Genomic DNA, 26,369 nt, shown 5'->3' on the forward strand with positions numbered 1-26,369 from the left:
TTTTCATTAGTCATTCATTCATCAACTCTAGACTAGCCTGCTTCCTTACCATCTGTTATCCCATCAACCGTGCTTAACTGAAACTCAAATCCCACCTCTGGATACCTTCAATTCCAATGTCATTGGCCTCGCCTGCTCTGAAGTCCTAGCCCTTTCTACTTATATAATGTCCCATGTTATTGTTTTGGAATTTTTTGCATTGTTTATTAATTGCTTCACTGTGTTTACCTTGGCTCCCTTCTAAGTCTCCAACCCCTTCTCTAAATAATCAAAAGTACTAGTTTCTTGTCCCAATTCTCAATCACTCCCCACTACTCTGAGCAAAACCAATGATCTTCCATTTTCTTCTATAAAAAATGAAAGATCCTTAAAATTGCTTCCAGCTCTAATAGTCTATAATTCTATTTTGTTTACTGTTTAAAAATTCAGATTTATTCATTTGAGTTTTATTATTATTATTACTCTGTTCAATTCTTAGCAAAATTATAGCACATGATAGAGGCTTAATCAAGGAGGAAGTTACCAGGCCAGTGAGATCATCTCCCTGGCTGCTCTGTGGAAGTGACCAGAATTCCAAGGATTAAAGTGAAGTGCCTTTGGAAGTGTCCCTCAACAACTAAGGTCTTTGCTATTAAGCTATGAGCATCATAAGTCTTTGTTTCCCCTTCAAAGCGTGGGAGAGGGTGATATAAACACAGCTCGGTATTTATTGGAAGCAAAAGGCTTCCTAAAAATCCATCCTCAAAGCTTATAATTTTCAACCAATGAGAAACAATTCCTTTACCTCTGAAGGGCAGGAGTCTCCTGTCTTTTTAAATAAAAGGAAAAGCGCAACCTTCACAAAACAAGCCGACAACCCGACGCAATTTAAGAAGAAAGAAATGAAATGATCAACAGTTTCAGTTTGCAATTTGGAAAGAGAGGGTGAGATCTGATAAACCTGGCACGTTCCTCATTTTCTTCTTGAGGAAAAAATAAAGGGTATTTATGAGAACTGTCCTCTGTTATTAAAGTGAGATGATTGCTTCAGCCCTTCTAAAACGTTTTGTAATATTAATTTTTTACTAATGACATTTTTAATATATTCTGTGATAAATCCCTGCCAAAGTCTCACTCTCGCTGCTATCAGAATGTGGGGCTGTAATAAGCATGACCCTAGTCTCTTACACAGATTGCAGTCATTCATTACCCAATGCCGTGGCCAATTTGCATCTCCCATCCACAAGCAATCTTTCTCCAGCTGTTACCTCAATTTGTCCTTGCAACCATTTCCATCAGTTCTGGAGAATTTTGTGTAATAGTCTAACTTTGCAAGTATCACTGGGAGTGGAGGTAAGGGAGTGTGGAGGGATTACGTGCTCTCCATCCGAGACAATCCAGTGAGGCCATGGTCAGCTTCCAGGGGAGACTCACGGGGCAGCCCCACTTGGCCATTTGAACCTGTGGCTCCCCAGTCACAGACACCAGCCTGAAAGCTGGTTGTTAGCAGGCTCCTGCTGAATTTGGAGGAATCCTACTCCAAATTTAGTCAACATCAAGTAATTCAGGTGGCTCTCTGTGAAGTAGGACTTTGGAGTTTGGGGGGAAAAAAGGGCAACCCCGAATAGGTTCTCCACCTCTGATTTTACCCTGTCACTTATCTACCACACTAAGGAAGAAAGGGAAAGGAGGAGAGTGAAAAGTGAATGCAGAAGGAGAATATCAGAGGGATTCTCTGGAATACAGCACCCACTCAGAAATGACAGCCCCAAATCACATTCACTAATAAAACATGAGCTGCAAGTTGTCCTTAAGTGAAATGTATAGAAACATTTGAAATAGCTTATTCATGATTTTATAATTTCATTCATGAACAAGCATCTATTGCCAGATATTGGGCTAAGCATAGGGAATACATGTGTGATTAATTATTGCTCAGAGAATATCTTATCTGTAAGCTCTATGAGACCAAGCACCTCTCCTATTTATTGCTAGAGCCTAGCGTAATATGTGGCAGAGAGTGTGTCCAATGAAACAGAGATTGGTATGGAGAGGGAGAACCAGGAAATGAGGGCAGGAGAGAGCTGAGTTCTATCCCCAGCATCTAGGAAAATATCTGATCCAGAGCAGAGGCCCAGTGAATGTTAGTTATTGTTTATACATATAGTGGAATTAACATGACATTCCCAAAGCATCAACCACACTGGATGTCTTGAGTTATTTGTGTTCAGGCTAGATAAAAAGATCTTAACACAAAAATTTTATGCTTCCATTAATATTTGCTTAGAGGGAAGTGAAGGCAGTCAGCAGCTACTCTTCTTCATGATATGTTTTTGAATACGCACAAATACGCTTTGGCAAGATCAGTTAGCTCGTCCCACTTCCAGGGAAGTTTGTAAAGAAGGCAAAGAAAACTCTGAATACAAAGGACAGCTAGTCATGAGTGTGGAATCCAGGGCAGAAAGAGGCAAGGGGGAAGACGGGCTTTCAATAGGATTTTTAAATTTTGTTTAAACTGAATTCCCAGAACATCATCCACCCATTCCATAAATGTTTATCGAGGCCTTGCTATGTTGAAGGCCTTAAGCTAGAAGGGACAGACCCTGTACTCAAAGATCCTATGGCTGAAAAGGACCCAGAAAGAAGAAGTAACTGATGCACTGAGAGGAGCTGTGAGAACAGAAGGCACTAAAATGCTCAAGACACACAGCCCCTAGCCCAGCCCGGGGGCCAGCAGCCAGAGAAGGATTTCCAGAGGAGGTGATGCCTTGGCCAGATTTTGTAAAGAATAAGATGCAAAGAAATAAGTAAAAAGAAGCCAAGCAGGAGCAAACAAGCAGACAAAGCAGAAGAGAATGTTCCAGAAGAGAAAAGAGCACAGACCACAGCACAGGGAAGGGGGAAGTCACAATGGGTTTGAGAAACCTCAGAAGACTTCCATAGGACCAGCCACTGGGAGTAAAGAGGCCAGGCTGGACACACGGGCAGGGACACCTGGGGAGGACTTGAGGGCCCATGCTAAGGAGACTGGCCCTTATCCTGAAGATAACAGGAGGTTTTGCTCACATGCTGAGGTAAGCACAAAAACACAGGCTGGTAACAAATACAAAGTAGGCCCTGCAAAACCAGCTCCCCTCGGAAGCACGGATGCAGACCATTAAAATAATCAGAGTTCACTCATCTCAAAAATACTGTCAGAGCATATGGGTGAGCAATGTGGAGAATACAAAGGCGAATAGGACACGCCTGCAAGGACCTTACAATCCAGGAGGGGAAAGTGGAGTACTGCATCACAACCATCCAAGAGGAATACAGACGAAGAGCTCTGGAAAGCCAAATTAAGAAAGAACTACCTCCAGCTGGAGGATAAGGAAATGCTTCCTGGAGAAGAGGCCCTGGAAAGTTCCACTCTAAGGCAATGGTTCTCAACCTGAGTGTGTGTCAAAATCATCTGGAAGACTGCTAACCGTAGACTACTGGTCTCCATACCAGAGTTTCTGATTCAGTAGCTTGGGAATGAGGCCTCAAAATTTACACTTCTAATAAGTCCCCAGGCGATGCTGATGATACTCGTCCAGGGAGGAGAATTTGGAGAAGATTTGCCCTAAGTGAAAGTTAAGAACTGGTGTATTCAGGAGGGGATCGGCCAACGACTGGACCACAGGGCTCGGGGAGTTGAAAAAAGATGCGCAGCAACGATGGCAGTGTAGACCTGCTTTATTCTCTTTGGCGGACAGAGGGAGGGAGCCCTGGTGGCTTCCCCTGCAGCCACATTTATACGACTTCCACACAAAAGTGGCACACAGCCAGTATGCACATTACATAAGATATGTTTATATACACGGTTTGGCGCATGCGCTGCCTGCAGAGGACATGCTGAGTCATGTCTGCCCGGAAACTGCTCTGGTCTAATTGTCCGTAGTGCCTCCATTTTCACGTCAACTGGTCAAATAGAGAAGAGGCTATAGGCATCCTGTGAAGAGGAAAGCATGTACGTAAAGGCTCGTGGTCAGAAAAGCAAGATTATCTCCTGATTATAATTGAGTCGGGGTAGAATGTAAGACACGTGAGTAGATAAGATAGCATCAGGCACAACCTTGGTAAAATAATTACCCGTCAACTCCCGGTGGCTGAGAGCAGTTGTGCTAGAACCCTCATCAAGTGCAAGGCAATGGCTTCCACGTGCCTGTACCTTGCCTCTAAATTTTCTAGCCTTCAACTGTCCCAGCTCCTCAGATCTGCCCTGCTCTCTAAATGGAAACAGCCATTAGTACCAACTAACTCAGCCACTGAGTGCGTTACTGATCCCTTCCCTCTAAACAAAAGTCCTTTAGTTTAGCTAAAGCAAGGTTGGGAATTTTCAAAAGGAATTTTAACAAGAAAATAAAAATGATGAAAGTAAAGAAACAAACATTTGCACGCACACAGTTCTCATCATCTAAAAAAAAAAATAAGACCCAAAGATGAGATTGGTTGCCGCCATTTAACAATGGCTTGCAAGGTGTTTTGAGATGAATGGTGCTGAACAAAGACATGTTGAAGTCCTTGCCTCCAGTCCCTCAGAATGTGAACTTAAGTGAACGTATTTGGGAATAGGTTCTTTATAGAGGTACTAACATTAAAATGAGGTCATTAGGGTGGGTCCTAATCCAAAATGACTGGTGTCCTCTGCTTAAGCAGATGAGCATAATTAAGGAGGGGGGCAGGCATTCCAATAGATACCTGTATGGGTCAGAACACTGACATCAACTTTTTCTCTAAATCCCCACCCCAAAGACCTTAATTTTAGCTTTTTCTTTTTCTTTCTTTAACAACTTACCCTCCTACCTCTTTCTGAATTTCTGCTTCCACTTCAAGAGAGAACATAGTATACTGACATTCCTGTCAAAGTCCAGAAAGCTGTTCTGCTGCATCTCCTCCTGACTATGGAAACAGAAGGACAATTCCCCCTCCTGGTGGTGGTCTTGGTGACAAAGGAAGGGGCGGAGCAGGAGAGACAAGACAAAATCAGAGCAGAGTGCTGGGCAGACGGGGCTGTGGGCCCTGGGGAGGTATTTGCATGGGCACATGATGGAGAGAGGAAGTTGAAAGAAGAGACCTAGTGATGGGACTTGTCACCTCACAACTGACTTGGGCTCATGTTTCATTCTTGTTTGTTGAAAAGGAAAACCATGTAAGCACTTACGGTAAATTGTCTGACATCTTCCTTCAGAAGAGAAGCTTCCTACTTTCCACCACATGCCGAGGACAGCTGGGTGCGCCCTCACTACTCCCTAATTACTGATTAGCACACACAGTGGGCTAACGGGTCCTCCTTGTTTGGAGGGTAATTTTGATTATTGTCTTTTCAGTTTTGAAGAGGGTTCCTTGGGGCTTTGTTTACATGACACCTCACCCTTCTGTCTGGAGGACCCACTCCAGGCACAGCAAGGGAACCACTACAAGTGTCTGATCCCAAGGAACATGTGGCCAACAGCCAGGAAGCACTATGACAACTCTGGTACTCTCAAAACCAACTGATCTCTAGAGAAATCACTCAGTGTACCCAAATTCCAATAAAGGGCACACTAGTAAGCTTGGCATAGCTATACCCTTGTTCTCTAGTTTAAATAGAAACATTCAAATGTGACTCAAGAAGAATATGCCCAGATGGAAAAAGGTTTTTGGAAATCATAGTTTGCTTTTCACCAGTGGCACAGGCTACTCTTGTCCTGCCCTCTCATAGGGACCCTCAGTGGCCATCAGTGAATGAGGAACGGGCAATGTGTTAGGGTTCTCCAGAGAAACAGAACCAGACAGACATATTTATTATGAGGAATTGGCTCACTCATTGTTGGAGGCAGAGAAGTCTTGAGACCGAGGGAGCCAGTGGTGTAAATCCTAGTCCAAGAGCAGAAGATGGATGTCCCAGCTCAAGCAGGCAGGCAGGAATGACAAACGGGTGAATTCCTCCTTCCTGGTCTCTTGTTCTACTTAGGCCCTCAACTATTTGGATAATGCCCACCCACACTGGGGAGGGCGATCTACTTTACTGAATCCACTGATTCAAATGCTGATGTCATCCAGAAACACCCAGAAATAATGTTTAATCCAGGCACTCCTTGTCACAGTCAAGCTGACACAGCAAATTAACCGTCACAGGCAGTTTAGCCTTCTGTGTGGGATGCCCCAGCACTTTGGTAGGTGGATTCTTAAGACTATAAAATGTGGATCAAATGAACACTACAGTGATTACAGGGCTTTTGGTAAGTCATGATGATTTGTATTCTGTCTGTAATCCCACTAAAATTATTTTAAATGATTGAGCGATTCTAACATAAGAGAATACTAAGAACAGCATTTGCCCTGCCAAATTCAAAGGGCAGAGCACTACTTTTGAGAGATTGGTGGGGGAAGGGGTGAGGCCAGTGGTGGATGTTTTATCAGCTAAACCTGGGGCTCCTCGAGGTGGATCACACGTTATCAGTGCATTTTCTCTCCCCAAATTGAGTAGTACAGTTGAATGAAGATGTCCTCAGAGCATCTGGCACAGGAGTGAGCCTGAAATCATCTAATCCCAGCCCTGCTGGTGTTATCTTGGGATTCATCCTTGACCCTCCTTGGCATCAGGATGACTGGTATGAGCCTGGGTGGACTTCCAGATATCTCCACACAGTTCCAGACTTTTATGTTTGTTTCTTAACAGTGTAAACACATACCCTGACTAGGGAATACAATCCCACAAGTACAGGCTGTTCCTCAGACTCCCCACCGATCAAAGGAGTCCACTGCTTGGTACCTGCCTCCAGCCTCACCTTTATCTCCCAAGCATGTAGACTGGTCTTGTTGACATCAGTAACAACTTAACAAGTAACGATTATGCAACAAGCTTTGTAATAAGCACTGTACATACATTATCGTATTTCATCTAACAACCGCCTCTTAGTAATAATAACACCTCCCATGTGAGGAACATGTTGTTATTCCCACTTTACAGATGTAAAAATTGTAACTCATTGACAGAGGTCACAGAGCTAAGAAGTAATGACTGAGAATTTGTACCCAGATTCACTCATTGCCAAAATTCATATAACCATTACACTATGCTGCCTCCAAGCATTAGCAAAATGAGTAACTCTTCTGGATTTTTCACTACTTTAGAGAGCAGCATTAGTAAGTCGAGTGGAGAGACTGGCCTTTTAACTCCTGAGGCATCTCGCACAGTCTAATCCTCATCTTCTTTCTTATACTTGCAATCACATGTATTGTTATTCCAAGGGAAAATACCCAAGGGTTCTGAGTTTGAGCTCATCATAAAGGAAATGAATCTGTACCAATGAGGTTTGGAAACCACATTTTCAAGGGGATTAGCCTTAGGACATGGCCACTAGATTCATTCTTTACTCAGTGAACCTGGAGTACACACTAAGGCATTCAGGTCTAATGAAAAATAAAACACAGTCCCTGCTCCCAAGCACTTCTAGTAGGAACACTGAATCCATAGGTGGCCATTAAAATCCAATGCGGTAAGTCCTGTGAGCAAGTAAATGAGATATGATGGGCCAGTGGCCAAACCCAATCCAGACAGAGGATGACAGGAAGCCACATCGCATCTGGAAGGGCAGAGTCCAGCATTCCCTCAATGTTTGTCACCACGTGGTTAAATGAGTAACCCAATTTCCCCAGGAAGATGCATGCTTATTTTTGTTCTCTTTTATTGGTTGAAGAGCATTAGAGATACCTGGTTATACATTCTCAGTGCTTTGGCTAAGATTTTTAGTCAACTTGGGAAATTTTGTCATATGATAAATATAATCAGAAGACCATGTGGGGACACTGGTGGAAGACCACGAAAGCTTGTTTCCGTGCTCTCACCTCACCCAGTGAGGAGTGTATCCATTCATCCCTAAATCTCTGAAGATGCCTCTGTAGCCTGGTCTGACAGTGTGACCTAAACTTAACAGTGGCCAGAACGTGGACATTGTGGCTCATAAGAAAGAGAATGAAAATGTGGAAAGTAAGCACATAAGAAACCCCAAAGTATTTGTGAAAATATGACTGAAACACAGGTAAATGGTAAGAGATGTCAAGATATCTATAAGAGGCAGAATTAGGTTGGGGAATTCATGTCATAATCCACATTTTCACCCAGATCCTGTAAGGGAGCCCAATAGGACAACTATGGCAAACGAAAGCTTTGGAATTTGTCAAGAAAAGACCCCTGTGGTGAAATTCTCTCTTAGAACCAGGGAAAGGTTCTAAGTCAGCTTTTCTCAAAAATCAAATTTAAATTTTTCTGGGATTTCAAGTGTAGGGGAGGAAGACATTTCCTCTATCCAAAGTGGGTTCGTCTGGCCGGAGAACGACTTAAACTCACATGAGACAGAACAGCAAGAGAAAATTAAACAAAGCTTTATGAAGACCATGGCTTGGGGCCTTTCTTCCCGAAGGAAGAAAGGGCACCGAAGAAGTGGGGTATACAGAGTGGTTATATACCCCCAAACAGGATGTTTCACATACGATTGAAATGCCCCTCCCACAATAGTCACAAGATTGCCCTGTCAGCACAGTGCTTGATGGACACAGCAGATAGAGGTCTGCTATCTTGGCGGGCATAGCAGGAGGCAAGTCTATTGTCTTGAACTGGGTAGTCACAGGTGAGTGCAGCAATCAGTTCCTAGCCTAAGGAAAGATACTTAATCCTGAAGGAAATGCCCGTTGGGAGGTGGAGGGAAGTCAGTTACAGGAGGTTACCAGACAAGCACAATAAACAAATGCAGATTTAAGTCCTTGCCTTCCCCACTGATTAAGAGTTTCTAGAGATATCTTTACAGATGGAGAGTTCCTTTACAATGTAAATGTCTCTTACAAAGGGTAAGTTAATTCTACTTTTCAGTTGCTTTCCTGTCTGCAAAGAAACCAGCCTCAAATAATCCTCATGCCAAAGAGACATATCTTGGGGTGGCCATTTGCAGGTCCCCACACAAGCCAGGCTGCAATTGTGCAGTGACTTCTCCTGAAAGTTTAGAACCAGTGGAGAAAGTGACAAGGCTCCTTGAAGTCCCCGACAATGTTGACAGGGCACTCTCTGTTTGGCAAAGCACTGCGCCAGAGAGTTGACGTAGAACATCTCACTGAATCCCCCAGAACACTCCTGCCAGGAGATAATATGCCCAACTTACAGATGAGAAAACAGATTCTGCGAGGCGATCACTTACCCAGATCACATAACTCATAAGTGGCAGAGCTGAGATTCACACCCAATTATGCAAGATTCTGGAGGAAGCTCTTCTGAGGTCACAAAGCTAGTAAAATAAGTGCTACCCTGAGCAATCTTGAGGAAGCCTCTTTTAGCTAAAAGGCACCACATTTTTCCTGGACTCTGAAGGCCACCTGGATTGCAACATTTAAAGAGACGCAGCTGCAGACTGTGGCCTAAAGTGAATGAAGCTGGAGGAATCGCCCTTTCCAAAGGAGTCCCACCTGCGTGTTACACAGATGTGCACCTGACACCAGCTTTCCTTCCATATATAAGGAAACCTCCTGGAGCACAGGGAGCGCTGGCTCTTGAGAAAGGAAGCATAGGACTCTCTGCCAGCAGAGGCTTCTACTGGCACCATGTGGCTACTGCAGTCCGTCTTGCTCTGTTTTTCCTTATCTCTTGCTCTGAGTGGTCAGCGTGAACTGGAGGCACCAGCTTATCCCGGTGTACTCCACTGTGGGCTACGGAGCTTTCAGTTCACTGTGAACCTCAGGCAGGAGACAGCGACTCCTCCCGCACTAATCGCTTGGGGTAAGTTTGACGACTCACCTGGTTTAGCCAGGCAGTGGTATGTTTCCTCCACTGCCTAAAGCTGCCCTCTGGCTGCTGGTCCTGACATTATCCCCCTTTGGCAAACTCCACAGCTTCTCTCTCCAGAGGAATCATCTAAAATATAACTTCATTTCTGCAGCTGCTTCCCCTCTTGCTCCTCTCTCTTCGCAGCCGTCCCTTGGGTCTAATGGCAAAGTGAGCTGTCCTTTCCCAGCCCTGCTGACCTTGGTGACTGACCACTTGTGCTTTTGCCTCTCCCCACTCCCGCCCAGACAACCGTGGGATGCCCCGCAGGCTGCAGAATGACTCGGACTGTGGCACCTGGGTGAGGGAGGGCCAAGGCAGCTCCGTGGTGTTAGAAGCATCCTACAGTAGCTGCTATGTCACCCAGTGGGTGAGTATAATGCAATCACGAGGAACACTGAGACACCTCAGGCTACATCCAGGTTGACTCCTCAGGGCCTGTCTCTCCAGGACTCCCACTACATCATGCCGGTAGGAGTTGAAAGAACAGATGCAGCTGGACACAGGACAGTTACAAAGATGAAGCTGCTCGAGTGTCCTATGGATTTTCTAGGTAAGGGCTGAAAACGTTCAGATTCTGAATGGTGTAGAGTTGCCTGGAAAGTGCCCTTGGGCCTCCCCTACCGGCTCTGTGTAGTGACAGCTGATACTCATGAAGGATTATCTTCCAACTCTCACCTCCACAGGCCAACCTTAGAGATTACTCTTATGCCTGAGAGATTACTCAGTGCAAAGGCACAGTGGAGAGTGCTTCCTCTCTAGTGTTAACCCAGTGCTGTAAGAATTATTGCTGCTCCCCAGCAGTGAGCTTGACCAAGGACCCCTCACTGGTGGGTGGCAGAGCTGGGATTCAAACAAGAATTAGCCCGGGACCAGGAACTCCTCGGTCTTGAGAAGGGTAGAGAAGGAAGCTGAAGCTATCAAGGAGACTTGGCAAATGCCTCCAAGAAGCAGACCATGCACTTAGAGCTCAGCCCTTTCAGTTGGGGGCTACTTGATCACTTAACTGGGGAATTAGTGGGAAGTAGGAGGCCTACTCAACCTTAGCAAATCTTGTCTTGTGAGCGAGAGCCCTGCCTCAAAGTCATAGCAGACTCAAACTTGTAAATCACTCTTCTCATCTGCCTTGCTGCTCAAAAGATAACCCAGAGGGATACCACTGACAAATACAGAATCACAGGCCCCACCCCAGACCTATTGAACCAGAATCTCCATTTCAAAAAGATCCCCAGGGAACTTGTAGCTCAGAAGACTGAGGAGCGCCTCTAGAGAACAGAAGGAAGGACTCTACTGGAAGGAAAGAGGAAAGGGCCCCACTGCTTCCACTGATCTTGCTGATAGTCTCTTCTTTCAAAAATTACTGACTTCAGGGGACTCTTCAGAGTGATTTAATGGTTACTTCCTGAGACAATCTCTAGTATACAATATGGATATATCTATTCTAATCTCTAGATCTATATGGGAATTTTGATGCTTTCTAACAAAACGGTCCTTTTTAAGACCAAAGATTTTTACCTAGCTTGATTACTCTCCTCTAAAATCTAGCCCTGAATGCTCCAAGTGCTGACCTGTGTGACTCTGTCCCAGTGTGGGACAGACTGACATGTGCTCCTTCACCTGTCACTCAAGGAGACTGCAAGGAGCGAGGCTGCTGCTACAACTCGGAGGTGAATTCCTGTTACTATGGAAACACGGGTGAGTTAAGGCATCTTTGAAACCAGAAAAGTTCCAATTACTTGCCACTAAACCTGGAGGGAGGGGGATCTCCCCACCCGCCCCACCTCAGGCAAATACTAAAGATGACCAAAGGTTAATGCATCCTAGAACACTTGACCCTAAGTGATGGAGCTTTCTAGAGACTTCTATTTCCTATTGTCCTAGAAACCAAACACAAAGCAAATAACATTCAATGAATTCAAGAAGCTAAATCTACGTGCAAGATACTAGCTAACTGACAGAAAATTAACCTATTCCCAAGGAAAAGCCACACTGGTGACTGATAGTCTGATCAAGTATCTAGAGAGCCTTATTTCACAAACGTTACTTTCTATATGTTCTAAATCATGCTCTAAGTTTTCTAATGCAAAAGACACTCACTGAGTTTGTATATGCCATATCCTATGCTAAGCTCTGAACTCTAACTGATAAGTTAAAACAAAGCAGGTACTGCCATCCCCATTTTACAGACGGTAAAGCTGAAGCAAGGAGATTAAGCTTTGCTTGAGGTCTCACAATAAGTGGCGAAGGTAAGATTCAAGCCCAGGTGCTCATCCCGAGCCTTGATGAAGCTCTGGACAGCTGAACTTGCACTGAGGTCATTAGCTGGGGATGCCAACTTATCAGAGGGAGGGATCGAAAGTAGCCAAATCATTAGACTTTTGTCTAGCTGGCTCAATAACAGAGGAGATGACCTGCCTTCAGCACAACCACTCTGGTGTTTCAGTGACCTCACGTTGTACGCAAGATGGCCACTTCTCCATCGCCGTGTCTCGGAATGTGACCTCACCCCCGTTGCTCTTGAATTCTGTACACTTGGCCTTCAGGAATGACAGTGAATGTAACCCTGTGATGGCAACACATGCCTTTGCCCTCTTCCGGTTTCCATTTACTTCCTGTGGTACCACAAGACGGGTGAGAACAATCGACTATGGGCTCTGTTCCTGACTTTAGAAGTTGGGCAGGAATGTCCTAGCGACTAGTGGGAGAGCTGGAATATCTTAAGCCGTGCAGGATACACTGCTTGGCGTGTAGGATAGTCTCTAGGACTAAAAAGTGCTTCATCACTGAGAAAGCTGAAAGCTCCCCTAGGTGTTTGGCTAAGACTCTCACAGCTGTGCCCCAGCAAGGGGCTAGCACTTGCACCAAGCCTGGAAGAGAAGAACAAGCAACAGGTTCCTCCTACCACACTGCCCTGGGAAACAAGCAGGGAGGCCAGCTAAGATTGGTGCTCCTGGCTGTCTCAGATGAGTACTCAAAGCCCTTTTCTGTTCCTTTGTCCCAAAGTAAGGTGAAGTGATAACTTCCCGGGTTGGTCAATGTAGTGTCGTTGCCTCTTCTCATAGAGCAGAAAATGCAAGCTGTGATAGGGTAGCATTGCTGAGTTCTAGGTCAAAGCCAGTTGTGAGCGAAGCAGCATCTGGCTAGCAGGATTGACCAGACTTTTTTACCCACTCATAGGTCACTGGAGACCAAGCAGTGTATGAAAATGAGCTGGTTGCCACTAGGGATGTGAGAACTTGGAGCCATGGTTCCATCACCCGGGACAGTATCTTCAGGTAAAGTTCTTAGTTAACCTGATCCTGCTTAACCAGAATGACTTCCCTTCCTCCATAAAGCAAGAGTTCTAGGTTAAGCCCTGAGTCCATAAAAGAACATTTCCTCATGATGAAAGAACCTGTCTACCACCTTGGTTGTCCAACTTGCTGACCAGTATTTGACCAAGTCTCCCTGAATTGCTGCCACCAACTTGACCTAAGCCTCAAACTTACCTAGACCTCTATTTGATGTAACTGAGTTTCTTCTTTCTCATTTTGGCCTTCTTCCTTCCACCTCCATAGTCCATCCTGTAGCAAAAAGAATCCCTTTAAAGCCTTGATCAGATAGCATTTTTAAAGCTTTCTCATTGTCTTTCCATCACTTAACATCATGAGCGTAACCTACAGGACCCTGAGTGAAACAGCTCCTACTTGCTTTTCAGTCTGATCTCACCTGACATTGTCAAGTCCTCACTTGCTATTTCCCCAACCCTAGATTGTCCTTCTGTAGGCTCTTCAAAGAACCTCAAATTCTGCATGCCTCTCTTTGTTCTTTGTCAACTGTTCCTCTTCCTCCTCTACTTCTCAGTTACTGCTTTTCATCTTCCTTCACATCAATCCCTGCAATATCTTCCCTGACGACCCTCTCTACAGAAGGCACTTGTTTTTCACGGTGCCATGTCTATTTTGTGTATGATTCTTATATCTCCACCTCACAAACATCTATCTTGTTTACATATTGGTCGCTCCAACTAAAATATAGCTCCCACAAGACTAGGAATCATGCCCATCATGTTTACAGACTTGCCAACACCTAGCACTCAATGGTTCCTCAACCTTTAAAAATTGAAAGGTGACATGGCTCACTCACCCAAGTTCGCCAGCTAAAATCTTATTTTTCTGTAGGTTCCAAGTCAGCTGCAGCTACTCTGTAAGTAGCAATGCCTTCCCGGTTAATGTCCAGGTTTTTACTCTCCCACCACCCCTTCCTGAGACCCAGCCTGGACCCCTCACTCTGGAACTTCGGATTGCCAAAGGTAGGACACTCTTGGCTGGAGCATCTGGCCTCCCATCTAAGTCCTGTCCCTCTTCTGGGTGTGAAGACCTTACCTTGGTAACAAGACACTTGTTAGAGGTGTTTGTGGGTGATAGTCTTTCTCAAGCAACCCAACTTCCCAGCTCTGTCTTTACTGCTTCAACTCATTTTGGCCTCTTACAGATAAACACTACATCTCCTACTACAACGTTAGTGACTACCCAGTGGTGAAGTTACTTCAGGATCCCATTTACGTGGAGGTCTCCATCCTTCACAGAACAGACCCCGACCTAGGGCTGATGCTACATCAGTGTTGGGCCACACCCAGCACAAACCCCCTGCATCAGCCTCAGTGGCCCTTGCTGGTAAAGGGGTAAGTGGCTTTTTCATGCAGCTGTGCTAGAGTCCCTCAAAGAGGCCCATCTTGACTGCTGGATACCTTTGCTTAGATGCCCCTACACTGGAGACAGTTATCAGACCCAACTGATCCCTGTTCAGAAAGCCTTGGATCTGCCATTTCCTTCTCACTACCAGCGCTTCAGCATCTTTACCTTCAGCTTTGTGGATTCGGTGGCAAAGCGAGCATTCAAGGGACCGGTATGATGCCTCCTTCCATGCTCTTCAGAAGGGCTCTGAACACTCCACCCCCAATTCAGAATTGCTTTCACATTGTACCACTCCTCATCCAAGGTTGCCCTTTAATTTTGGCTGTTGGTACTACCTTAGAGCAATCCTTGATACCAATGGCGTGAGTGACATGTGTCAACTAAACTGAGTTCTTTAGTGCTATTGTGATACCAGCTTGGTTTATCAAGACTTTCTGATAACTTTCACCCTCTTCCTGGGGAGGTAAAGTGGGTTTGAAGACTTCCCATATGACGTGGGGCTACACCATGATCCCAATTCTATTGGCTTCCAGGTGTATCTGCACTGCAGTGCATCCGTCTGCCAGCCTGCTGGGACACCACCCTGTATGATAACCTGTCCTGTGACTAGGCGTGAGTATCCAAGTAGTCTGCACTGGAAGACGGATTTGAATGAACCTTGAGTCCAGTGCTAACCTTTTTGTAGCCTGTGGGCCAATGACTCAAACTGAAGATTCATCTTATTAATGAGGCTTCTTAAAGTAGTTTTATGATGGAGTGAACAGAAATACAGCTAGCTTCTTAGAATCCCAGGGCTTCTAAATATAAGCTATAAATCCTCAAGTAACTCTCAACCTTAGCTTTTTACATATAAATCTTGATTAAGCGAGGCATCAAACTGGGTCATGGCCTACATATGGCTCGATATAACTATTTATATCTGGATAGTTCACAAATGTAGACTTCTGTACCTGCTTGAAGGCAGGTCTGGCAACACAGCCTGAAGATCTGCAGGTGGAATATGATTGCGGACTTTGAGTATATGCTCTAGTTGGTCAGGCTCAATGTTCCTAAAGTGTGTGTGTGGCAAACATGTGCATGTGCTTCCCCCTGGTCCACTAACGTTTACCTGTCTACCTCTGAATTAAGTGGAATTCATGACCCCTGAAGCTTTAAGTCCTTTCTGGCAAAGAAACTCATAGTCTTTCTCATAACTGTATTAAACATAACACCTAACTCAAGTGGTATATAATTTCAAAGAACAATAACTTTTAGACTTTCCAAGGTCCCATAACTGGCAATAGAAATAGGGTTCAAACAGCTCTGCCGTTACTGTCTTACCAGTTACCTTTGTATCGTAGGAAAGGGTCTTGGTATTGTATAAGCTATCATTCACGTACCTCTATTTAGGGAAGGATGGCTGTTTGGAGATAGTCTAACATCATCTTCATTCCCAAATTCTGGTAAAACTGAGGTAAGTGTTAGATACAAAGTCTCGGGCTTGCTCATTTGTATTAACACAATGAGGTTTTCTTAAGGCAGCCAGCAGAGTTGCACATACCATGGGGCCTGGCCTTCGTATTAGACTCTTTTCCTAACTACCCCTACAACATGTGCAAACACGTTCTAACAAATCTCTGGTTCTCATCTCTCCAACAGGAAGACGAAGCTCTGACATCCGCTTTCAGAACAGCACTGCCAGCATTTCTAGCAAGGGTCCCATGATTCTACTCCAGGCCACAAAGGACTCTTCAGAAAAGCTCCATAAATACTCAAGTGAGTTGGAGGAGGCCTAACCAGCTACCCAAAGCCCCGCACCTGAACCACTAGTCAAACCAAAGCTACTTCCTTACCCCTACTTTTTAAGCCCTTAGTGATGTGATCAATGTGAACCTCAAAAGAAACCGACTAGCTTGTTTTTTTTCCCTATAGTTAGCGATTGCCAGTCTTTATCAGGACATAGAATCACTTGGTTTCAGCGTGCATTAACCTACTTCTCCATCCTACAGCTTCTCCTGTAGACTCCCAATCTCTCTGGGTGGCAGGCCTTTCTGGGACCTTTATTGTCGGAGCCTCATTAGTGTCCTACTTGGCTATCAGGAAGCAGATGAGTTCCTCAGACTAAATGCATTAATAAAACCAGATTGCACTACCAGCCTGTGCCCAGTTTCTCATTTAAAGGGTTCGTCTGCTGTTGGCATCTCATCTTTCCAGTTCAGGATGGTATCAAAACATAACCCTCTTTCTACTCCAGCCTTTCTGTCTTCTGAACAACATTTCAGTAGAATTTCGTAGTTGGCTGACAATTTGAGCAGTGTATACAAGAACTAAATAGCTTAGACTTAGCAGATTTTTACAAGCTTGAGGAATATAGAACAAAACTTTTCCCCAAGATCAATCAAACTAAAGTAGAACTAGTCTAGAGCTAGTCATGAGTCCCCTAGATGACTGATTCTCAAACTGTAGTGTACGTTGGGATCAAAGGAGGGCTGATAAAAACAGATTCCTGGCCCCACCGCCAGAGTTCGATTAAGTAGGTCTGGGCTGAGGCTTAAGAACCTGCATTTCTAACCACTTCTCAGGTGACACTGGTCTTCCCATTCCAAGCATCACACTTTGAACAATGTGTCTAGAACAATGACTGAGAGGAGGTGTCTGATCACAGATTGGTCAACTGGAAATGCCTTGCTCCCAAGAGGCTGACTTTTGAACCAGAACCGACAAGTAATTTCCTAGTTTAGTAGTTCTTAAGACTAGTAGAAGAACAGGGGAAGAATGAATCATGGTGACTTCACAAGGTAAACGTCCTGTGCGAAGAACCCTCTAGTAACTAACACTGTTGGTTATACTCCGGGAGTAGTCTCTACCATGTTGGGGCTTTGAAAGTAATTCTGGTTAAGTAAGGTTTCCTCACTCATCTTCAGGGAGTAATTTCTAGGTCCTTTGACACTTTAGCAAGGTAAATAGTGTTAATCTTGGTTCTTAAACAGGTGCTTTGTAGTGAGGCCAACCCTGCTTCAAACTGCTTTTAAATAGGAAACAAATTTTCTTACTCAATTGACAGATATTACATGCTTTTCATGTGACAAACCATCCTAGATGCTTGATTAACACTCTTGAGCCTGAAAACCTGATAAGGTGGCCATTCATCCCCAATATCCCCAAGAATTTGGGAGAGAGGTCAAATAACTTATCCAGTGTCACTTGGTCAAGTAATAGGAGAGCTTGAACAAGAACTCAAGTCTGATTCCAGAACTTGTGTTCTTAGCTCCATGTTGTGCTGAGTTCTTCAGTGGGACCAATTTCCAGTGGTATGCAGATTTAGCTTGACAAAAGTTTATCTGAGGCTTGTCTGATGATGGGGAGATGTGGCTAAGCTAGATGCCTGAAGCAAAGCTCGGACACTACTGACTACCTTCTGATGTGCTAAAGACCAACCCTTTTAAAGGGAAAAGCAATAGCCTTGGATTGCAGTGGTGATAGTGGTTAACCTGGTCATTAAACAACTTAAATGTAACTGTACTTCACCGGAGCAATCGTAAATGAAATTCATTTTAATTGTATTTAACATAATGCATCTAAAATCTCACTTATAACAAAGATTTGAGATTTATTTTTTCATACAGTGTATATTTATAGCAAATCTCAATTTTCAGGTTGAACATTAGCTAGAAATACTAAATTTTTAGGTCTTATGAGATTTATATTGTAAAACTAGATTTACATACCCAAATTGTTCCTAACATACTTGTTTTCCAGCAGCTGAACAGAGTAGCTGTTCTTAACTAAACTAGAATTCTTATACTAAACACATTTCAACTGTCTATAGCCACATCTGGCTAGGAGCTTCTCAAGCTGGGAGCTACAGCATGACTAAAGTCCCCTAAATTCAAACATGAATTGGACCTGCTACACGATGGGTATTTACTCTCAATGAGTAAAGCAACAAAAACCAGGAAAGCTGCTCCAGAAACTAGGCAAGATGAAGGTCAGATGATAAATAAGGAAAAAGTCAGTAAAGAACAATTTAGAAAAGGGAGTTGCCAAGTCATATCTCACCCTTCCTGTGAGAAAACTAGATGGATATGGTAATGAGTTCTTGGCCTACCTTTCCAAAACGAAGCAAGTGTGTGAGTCCTCTAAACAAAACTAACTTGATAAGCCAGGTGTCCGGGGTTAGAGCAGAGAAAGGAAGCCTTGTCTCCTGGAGTGCCTGCATGTAGGTGATTGACTCACTGTCAGCTTGCCTTTTTTGGGATGGGGAGTGGTAATACCTATACTAATACTGGATCCAACCGAAGAAAAACCCTGGTGCTTAAGCCTTGACCTAGAACCTCCCAGGTTCTCTCTAGCCGGGCTTCTCAGGCTGATTATAACCACATTCTGTGAACCTCCAAAGGGAGATAAAAACTTATTTCCCATACTTATTTGACCATGAGGCCTCTTTTCAGAGAATCATACAGTAGTGCTCTACCTAACATCTGTAGATCTAGAGTGTTTCTGCTTTCCTAACCATGCAGTCCTTAATGGAACCTGGCCTGCTCAACAAGGAGAAAGGCATATTGCAGGGAGAAAATATTACAATGTACCTCTGAACTGAAAAGCCCCTGGCCAAAATTACCTAGTTTGAAGTTGAATCACTGCTCTAAAGTGAAATATCGGTTGGGACCATTAACTTGAATGGCTTATTAATATATATAGTCTCTTAGCTAAATTAGAAACTTTATTATCCCCAGAGGCCCATTCTTAAAGTTATACAATTTCTTGGCATTTGTCTAATTTTAAGTAATCTTTTTCTAGTACTTTCTTATAAAAGACTTACATCACCACCCAAAACTCATCCCTACCTTCACCATGTCCTCCAAATTTAGCAAAACTGACTCCTAGTTACCTCTTTATCCTTTGACTAAAGGATTGTTCAAATACAACCAGAATGATATTCATTCTTGTATATTTTGGATTTTTCCTAGATAAAATCACTGTGATTTTATTTCTTTGTGTGCTGTCACTGATTTGTAGAGTATCCATGTGATAACATAGCTTCCTATTCCAATATGGAGTGGGAGTGCTCTAGGCCTGCTGCACTGCTGATAGCCTAAGATTTCCCTTCAATGTCTTCCCTCTCTCATGGAAGGGATCCCCGGTCATGTCTCTTCGTTCATTACCTGGCTCTAGTGGCAAATACCATTTTGTATCAATTTGAGAAAGAAGGATGTACCAGGCAAACTTTGAGGACTTGTATATCTGAGATGATCTTTCTCCCCTGCCGTCCCACTGGCTCTTGACAGTTTAGCTAGGCACCAAATTACAGGTGTGGAGTTGCCTAGTCTCTAATTTGAAGATATTGCTCTATTGACTTCCAGCTTTCAGTGTTGCAGCCTGTCATTCTGATTTCTGATCCTGCATATAGTGTCCTGTCCTTGGATGTTTCATCTGCTTTGGAACTTAGAATATTCTCTATCATTGTTCTAAGCGTTCTTGGGTCTTTTATTTGTGCTTTACTGATGGAAAAGAATTTCAGTCCAGGAGGTACCTGGCTTTCAACTTGGGGAAAAGTTCTTATTTCTGATTTATTCCCTTCTGCCTTGTTTTCCTGGAATTCTTATTTGGCTATTAAACTACCTAGTTAATATTGTTTTTTACCATTTGCATATCTTTGGGTTTATAGTTCTTCAAAGTCTTATTTTTTAAAAATATATTTTCCATAGTACTTTCTTATTCTGTCCTCCTTGCAGTTTCCTATCACTTAGATGCACTCTCAGGAGGATAAGAATAACTAAAGTTTTTACTCCCCTATGGGGTTTATTTATGAGTGTCAAGATGATATATGTAAGAAAAAACACAAGGAAAGGAACATATGGGCCTACCCCCAAGCTAAGCATGAGTGCATCACCAAAATAAGCTCTCAGGAAGCTTTCTGATGATTCCATTCCCCTGACTCATTTCCAGATGAAATGCTCTTAAATTCTCTTCTCACTTCCTTGATTTTTCTTTAGTTTTAACTTACGACTTCTTGAGATTTACAGAAATATTGTATATTATGACTCTTCATTCAAATACAAATCTTGCTTCCCCTGCTTTGTCTTCTCATAACTTTTTTCTTTATTATTATGTCTTCAAATATCAATCTTGTCCATTCACAGGAGAAGGTACCAAAGCCAATCGGAAGCTCTGTATGGTTGTGAAGACTCAAAGCTCCAACATTGGACCAAAAATTACCGGTTCTCATATTTCATCCCCATTTTGATGGATCTACTTGTTCAAAGTAACACTGGAAGAGTGTTTAACATTAAACTGTCTTTCAGAGTGCCTAACATCCCTAAATTCCAGGAATCACTGGTCCCAGGTCAACCCATCCACTGCCAGGATGGAAGAGGGTAAATCGGCTGGTCATATGACAAAGGGATCAGATGTTCAACAGCTTCAGATAATTCTTTTACTTTCTCATTGAGTCATTATACACATACAATGAAGTATATAAGTTTTACTAATGTTATATGTACTTGCTGAACTTTTATATATGTATATACCTGTCTAACCACCACCCTGGTCAAGGATAGAATATATGAAGCATCCCCAGAATGTTTCTTCACTCCTATTCCCAGTCAACACCTCCTAGAGGTGATAACTGTTCTGATTTCTATCGTCACAGATTAGTTGTACTTGTTCTTGCACTTCGGATAAATGGAACTATATATAAAGATGAGTTGTTCTTGCACTTCGGATAAATGGAATCATATATACTCTTCTGTGTTTGACCTTTTTGATCTAGTGTCTGCGATCTGTCTATATTGCATGTGTCAAAAGTTTGTTCTTTTATGTACAATATTAAATTAATGTCTCATCAATTCTCATAGTAATGGACATCTGAGTTTCCAGTTTGGGGTTATTGGTAATAAAGTTGCTATGAACATTGGTAGCCAGGCTCCTTCCTAGTATATAACAACCTACGTAATCTTCTCCTACTTTGAATTCAACTGGCCCTGGGACAATAGAACACAGCAAAAGCGATGATGGACTGGGCCTACGTTGTATAAGATTGCACAGCTTCTGCTTTGGCCCTTGGATCACTTGCTCTGGAGAAACCAGCTGTTATGTCGGGGTGAGAATGCTGAAGCAGTCCTGGAGAGAGCGACTGAGGCCCCTGAGCCAACAGCTGAGTGAGCGAGCCTCCTTGGAAGTGGATCTGCCAATCCATATCTGACTGCAGCCATATAAAAGACTCTACACTAGAACCTCCCAGCTGAGCCCCTTCTGAATACCTGCCCTACCACTGCCATGAGAAAAATTGTTGTTGTTGTAAGACACTACTTCCAGACTAAGGTCATTAGGAGTCAGTCGACTTGATGGCACTAATAGTAACAAAGCCACTGCATTTGGGGGTGATTTTTTTAAAGCCACGATAGATAAGTAATACCAACATTAAGTTTTTTTGTGGAGGTGCCATATCTTGGATATCAAGGGGTAGAATTATTCAGTTAAAGGGCAAGCGTATGTTTAACTTCATAAGCAACAGCCAAGCTATTTTCCAAAGTATTTCCACCATTTTTACATTCATTCCGGCTATGTAAAAGAGGTCTGGTTGTTCGAAATCCCTTAAGGATAGGCGCCTATCGCCAGAGGTAAGACCTGCTGTAATCCAGTGTCAGCTCCTCCTCCTTAGGTTAGACCTGGTCCAAACTACAGGGGCCCATGGCTGCCTTCTGTCCCCTTTGTGTCATTGCACTCGTTTCTGATGCTCTGTGAGTTTGTGACTGTAGGTCCTGTTAGACTGCTTCCTCCTCAGTGATAGCAAGCTGGGGGGTGGGGGACGGTTGCTGCCCATGTCTAATCAACCCACAAGCAAGGGAATTTTAAAATAAGACAAATATCTTAGAATTCATAAAAACTATAAGACTGAGAGATAAAATTCACACTTTCAGAGTCAGTAAGGATGATGATCTGCTGGTCACTGACCACTTAGGGATCTAAGAAGCGTTAAGATTCCTTCATTCTGTCACTTTCCAGGGAAACAGAATTTCATCTTGGGGCAAATCTAAGGAAAACCCAAAGCAGCTGGAAGACGACCGGAAACAGCATCTTGACTTCAGCCTCATGTATTGAAACATTATCTTATTGAATCTTCAAGTTCAGCGAAATGAACTCTCTTTCATATTAGGAATTGAAATTAGAGTACTCTATTTCACCAACCAGCAGGAAACTTATTTACATGGTCTGGGAACAGGAGAAACAATAGGAAACCAAAAGTTGAACCTGAGAATCACAGTGGCCATTCAGGAGGAAGCCTGCACTTTCTAAGAGAACGTTAGTGTCTTCCACCCTCTCCTTCACCCAGAATATTCAGACTAGGATATTAGCTACGTGACTGTTGGCAAAACATTTAATCTCTAGGGAACTCAACTTTCTCACTTCTGAAGCAAGGACTAAATTATTTCTACCTTTCTGGCTTTAAATTTTGGCTCTTGGAATATTCTCAATCTCCTTCAGTCATTTTCCATCGGTCCTGATTCCTGGTTCTCCCTTGGAAATTCTACTTGCTCAGAGTTTTGTGCTGTGAGCAGGCAGTGTGCTTTTGTGTCTTACACCACACCACGCTTCTACCTCCTGAGAGCTGAAGGCTAGCTTTTATTTAATAAAAGTCTGAGCAAACCTTAGTGCGACAGCCACAGGCCGGGGGAGCAGAAATTAGGTAGTTTTGACACTTACCAACCTCTTCTCTTCCCACTTTTTCCAATAAGTATTGCTTTTCCACCCTTGCTGATGTGAAAGGGACGGAAGACATTGCACAGAGACATAAGCCACCTTCCCCAACACTCCCGAGTAGCCCAGTCAGGTGACAAGAAAGTGAAGTCTCTCATTTCAAGCAAAGTGGTTGGAAAGGGATGGAGCAGAGAGCTGATGCAAAGGGCTGATTGTAAAGAGACTTATGGTGGTAACATAAAGAATGGGCTTCAGTGATATTGGATAAAACGAACTGGACCTGCGAAATCTTGTCTTTTAATCTCAATATTGGAGTAAGGGTTTGGATTATAATAGCCACTGCTTCCCGTTTACCAAGTGTTCTTGTTAAGTGCCCAGTCAATTTATCCCCTCAGCAGCACATAAGCACAGCCCTCTCAGAACATGGAGCTTATTTCACATGGGCCAAAAACACCTGTGAGGTTAGTTTTCTAAAGCATCTGCTCTCTTACCCTCATAATTACTTGGTCATATTGTCCTCTGTGGGGTAAACATTAGGGAGGTGGATGTGAGTGTGTGTATGGAGGGGAGGGGGAGGGGAGAAGTGCCACACTGAGGAGACCGACACAGTGTCCACCAGCCACTATTTCCTCACAATGGCAAAGGGCACACCTAGGAAGTGGCCCTGAGGTGACAGGGTGATTATTGGGAGAGCTGTTTCCTGTTACCAGTCACCTTAATGGGTGGTTGTCCTACCCAGACCTTATCAAAGTCAGACTTTTATCCAAAAAATTCCCTTGTCCTTGTCCAGGACAAAGGGCCTGGCACAGATCAGGAGCTCAGGGAACATTTGCTGTGTGAGTCACACCAGACTATGACATAATTTAACCAGGTTTAAAGGAGCCTAGAAAATTCCCAGAGAATGGCTGGATTTTAACCAGAACACATTCGTCCCCTAGTGTAGGAATTCCTGACCAAGCAGGCCTTTGAGGGAGAGCAGACTCGGCCTCTGTCAGCTACTCTTTCGTTCCTCCCTGACTCCTCGTGGTTCACAGGGATGAGAAAAGCTTCACAATAACTAAGGATAGTCGCTTTGCATTGACTTTACCTTTCGATCATTAGGAAACCCACAGACTTCAGATTTCCTGTTAAAACACCCACACCTCATTTCTCCCCTTGAGGAAAGGTACTTGACCAAGGAATAAAAATGCCACAAAGAAAAATCACAAATCCAGTGGCAGCTATACCACTACTTTATTCAGAAACGTAGCTTTTGGTTGTCATAATTTAACAGCTTTATTGAGATATGACTCACATTTCACACAATCACCCATTCAAAGTGTACAATTCAGTGGTTTTCAGTATATTCAGAGTTGTGCAACCATCACTATACTCAATTTTAAAACATTTTCATCAGCACAAAACAAACTCCATTAGAAGTGACACCCCATTTCCTCCTATCCCCAGCCCCTGACATCCATTAATCTACTGTCTGTCTCTATAGATTTGCCTGTTCTGGTATATCTCATATGAATGAAATCATACAATATGTGACCTTTTGTGACTGAGTTCTTTTGTTAGCATGTTTTCACGGTTCATTCATGTTGTTGTAGCATGTATGAGTACTTCATTCTTTTTTTTTTTGGTGAGGAAGATTCGCCCTGAGCTAACATCCATTGCCAATCTTCCTCTTTTTTTGCTTGAGGAAGATTGTCCCTGAGCTAACATCTGTGCCAATCTTCCTCAACTTTGTATGTGGGATGCCTGCCACAGCATGGTTGATCAGTGGAGTAGGTCTGTGCCCGGGATCTGAACCTGTGAACCCGGGGCACTGAAGCAGAGGGCATGGAACTTTAACTATTCGGCCATGGGGTGGCCCCCTATTTCATTCATTTTTATGACCTGATAATATTCCAGGTTCCATTTTGTGTATCCATTTATCAGTTGATGAGTACTTGCATTGTTTCCCCCTTTAGCTACTGGGAGAAATGTTGCTATGAACATTCAGGAATCATTTCTTGTGTGGACATGTGTTTTTATTTCCCTTGGGCATATCCTGGGAGTAGAATTTTGGATTCATATGGTAACTCTATATTTAACATTTTAGAAATTTTTAAACTGTCTTCCAAAGTGTCTCCATCATTTTACATTCCCATCAGCATTGTATGAGGGTCCTAATTTCTCCACATCCTCACCAATATTTATTATCTTTTTGTCTCATATTGCAAAATAACATTTTTAACTATTTTTAAATATAAAAAGTATGAAGACAATAAAAGACCCCATAATCCCACCAATAAAAATACTCAAGGGTACGACCAAATTAGAAAAAAATATTCCAACCATATAGGAAAGTGCAAATAAAAAGAAAAGAACTCCCATCCCCTATCCCCAGTCACTTTTCCTGAAAGTAACTGTCCTCAACAGCGTCTTGCATGTCATTCCAGAAACAAGTCTTGTGTGTGTCCTTTAGTTTACACAAAAGTGACAACCCTCCTCAAGCTCTCCCATACGTGCTGTCACTGTGGTTATTCTCTGTGTGTGTGTCATTCATCTCTTGTTCAGAAGGCCTATAGCCTCCAAAGAATAAGGACAAGTTGGCTCAGGAGGACCGAATTGCCCATCTGGAGTCCCGGGGGCAGAGCAGTATCTGTTCCCTTTGCGTCTTCCCATGGGCCCAGTAAAGTGCTCTGTATACAGGAAAAACCGTCTTTACAAGATGGCTTTTATTTGACCACAGTGGGAAGAAGTAGTTTGTGGGTTGGCATTTTTGCTGAGCTCCCTAAAGTAATCCTGGGGAGGCAGAGAAGGCTGAGCCGGGCTCAGCAGTGCTTTTATGTACCTGCATCTAATTCTGCATTAGGCCGCTGGATCAGGCTCCATGCTCTTGGGAATGCTCTGCACACTATCTTCCTTGTCTCCTTCAAATGGTTCGTCCCTGCAAGCATGCTGTTCTGCATTCGCTGTTGCCCAGGAAGCTACAGCCAGGTGATGGGAAAACGCTCATAAATAAGTCCGTTCGTAATGAAGGCCAGGGAAGAAGCCCTCTGTCAAAGTCACATTTAAATTCGATGAGTCAACCCTTCTTGCAATTACCACGCAGACAAGCTTAATACAATCTACCAGAGTGGCCTCGGCAAAATGACAGCGAAGCCCTGAGACACCTCCGGGATGACTCGGTGCCCTTGATTTGGGGCCAATCGACTCAATGTTCTGTGTTTCCTATGAATGAGTCCTTC

The 26,369-nt window shown here is 43.5% G+C and overlaps 1 protein-coding gene across 1 annotated transcript; it reads left to right on the forward strand.

The window, feature by feature from the left end:
- Window positions 1-9,364: 9,364 nt before the first annotated feature.
- Window positions 9,365-16,607, forward strand: ZP4 (zona pellucida glycoprotein 4). Its single transcript, XM_014861135.3, has 12 exons — window positions 9,365-9,751; window positions 10,045-10,166; window positions 10,247-10,349; window positions 11,342-11,491; window positions 12,240-12,427; window positions 12,974-13,071; window positions 13,957-14,087; window positions 14,270-14,459; window positions 14,536-14,683; window positions 15,006-15,084; window positions 16,111-16,227; window positions 16,461-16,607. Exons 1-12 carry the CDS (start codon window positions 9,577-9,579, stop codon window positions 16,574-16,576), a joined length of 1,617 nt encoding a protein of 538 aa, XP_014716621.1. The 5' UTR covers window positions 9,365-9,576; the 3' UTR covers window positions 16,577-16,607.
- The last annotated feature ends 9,762 nt before the right edge of the window (window positions 16,608-26,369 follow it).

The sequence above is a fragment of the Equus asinus genome, chromosome 2 (assembly GCF_041296235.1).
Source record: "Equus asinus isolate D_3611 breed Donkey chromosome 2, EquAss-T2T_v2, whole genome shotgun sequence".
Lineage (NCBI taxonomy): Eukaryota > Metazoa > Chordata > Mammalia > Perissodactyla > Equidae > Equus > Equus asinus.

Bases quoted from the DNA above. Each gene is read 5' to 3' on its own strand.
- ZP4 (XM_014861135.3), top strand. From the start codon at position 9,577: ATGTGGCTACTGCAGTCCGTCTTGCTCTGTTTTTCCTTATCTCTTGCT. The intron at 10,167-10,246 runs GTGAGTATAATG...CTGTCTCTCCAG, and splicing joins GCTGCTATGTCACCCAGTGG to GACTCCCACTACATCATGCC. The intron at 11,492-12,239 runs GTGAGTTAAGGC...CTGGTGTTTCAG, and splicing joins CTGTTACTATGGAAACACGG to TGACCTCACGTTGTACGCAA.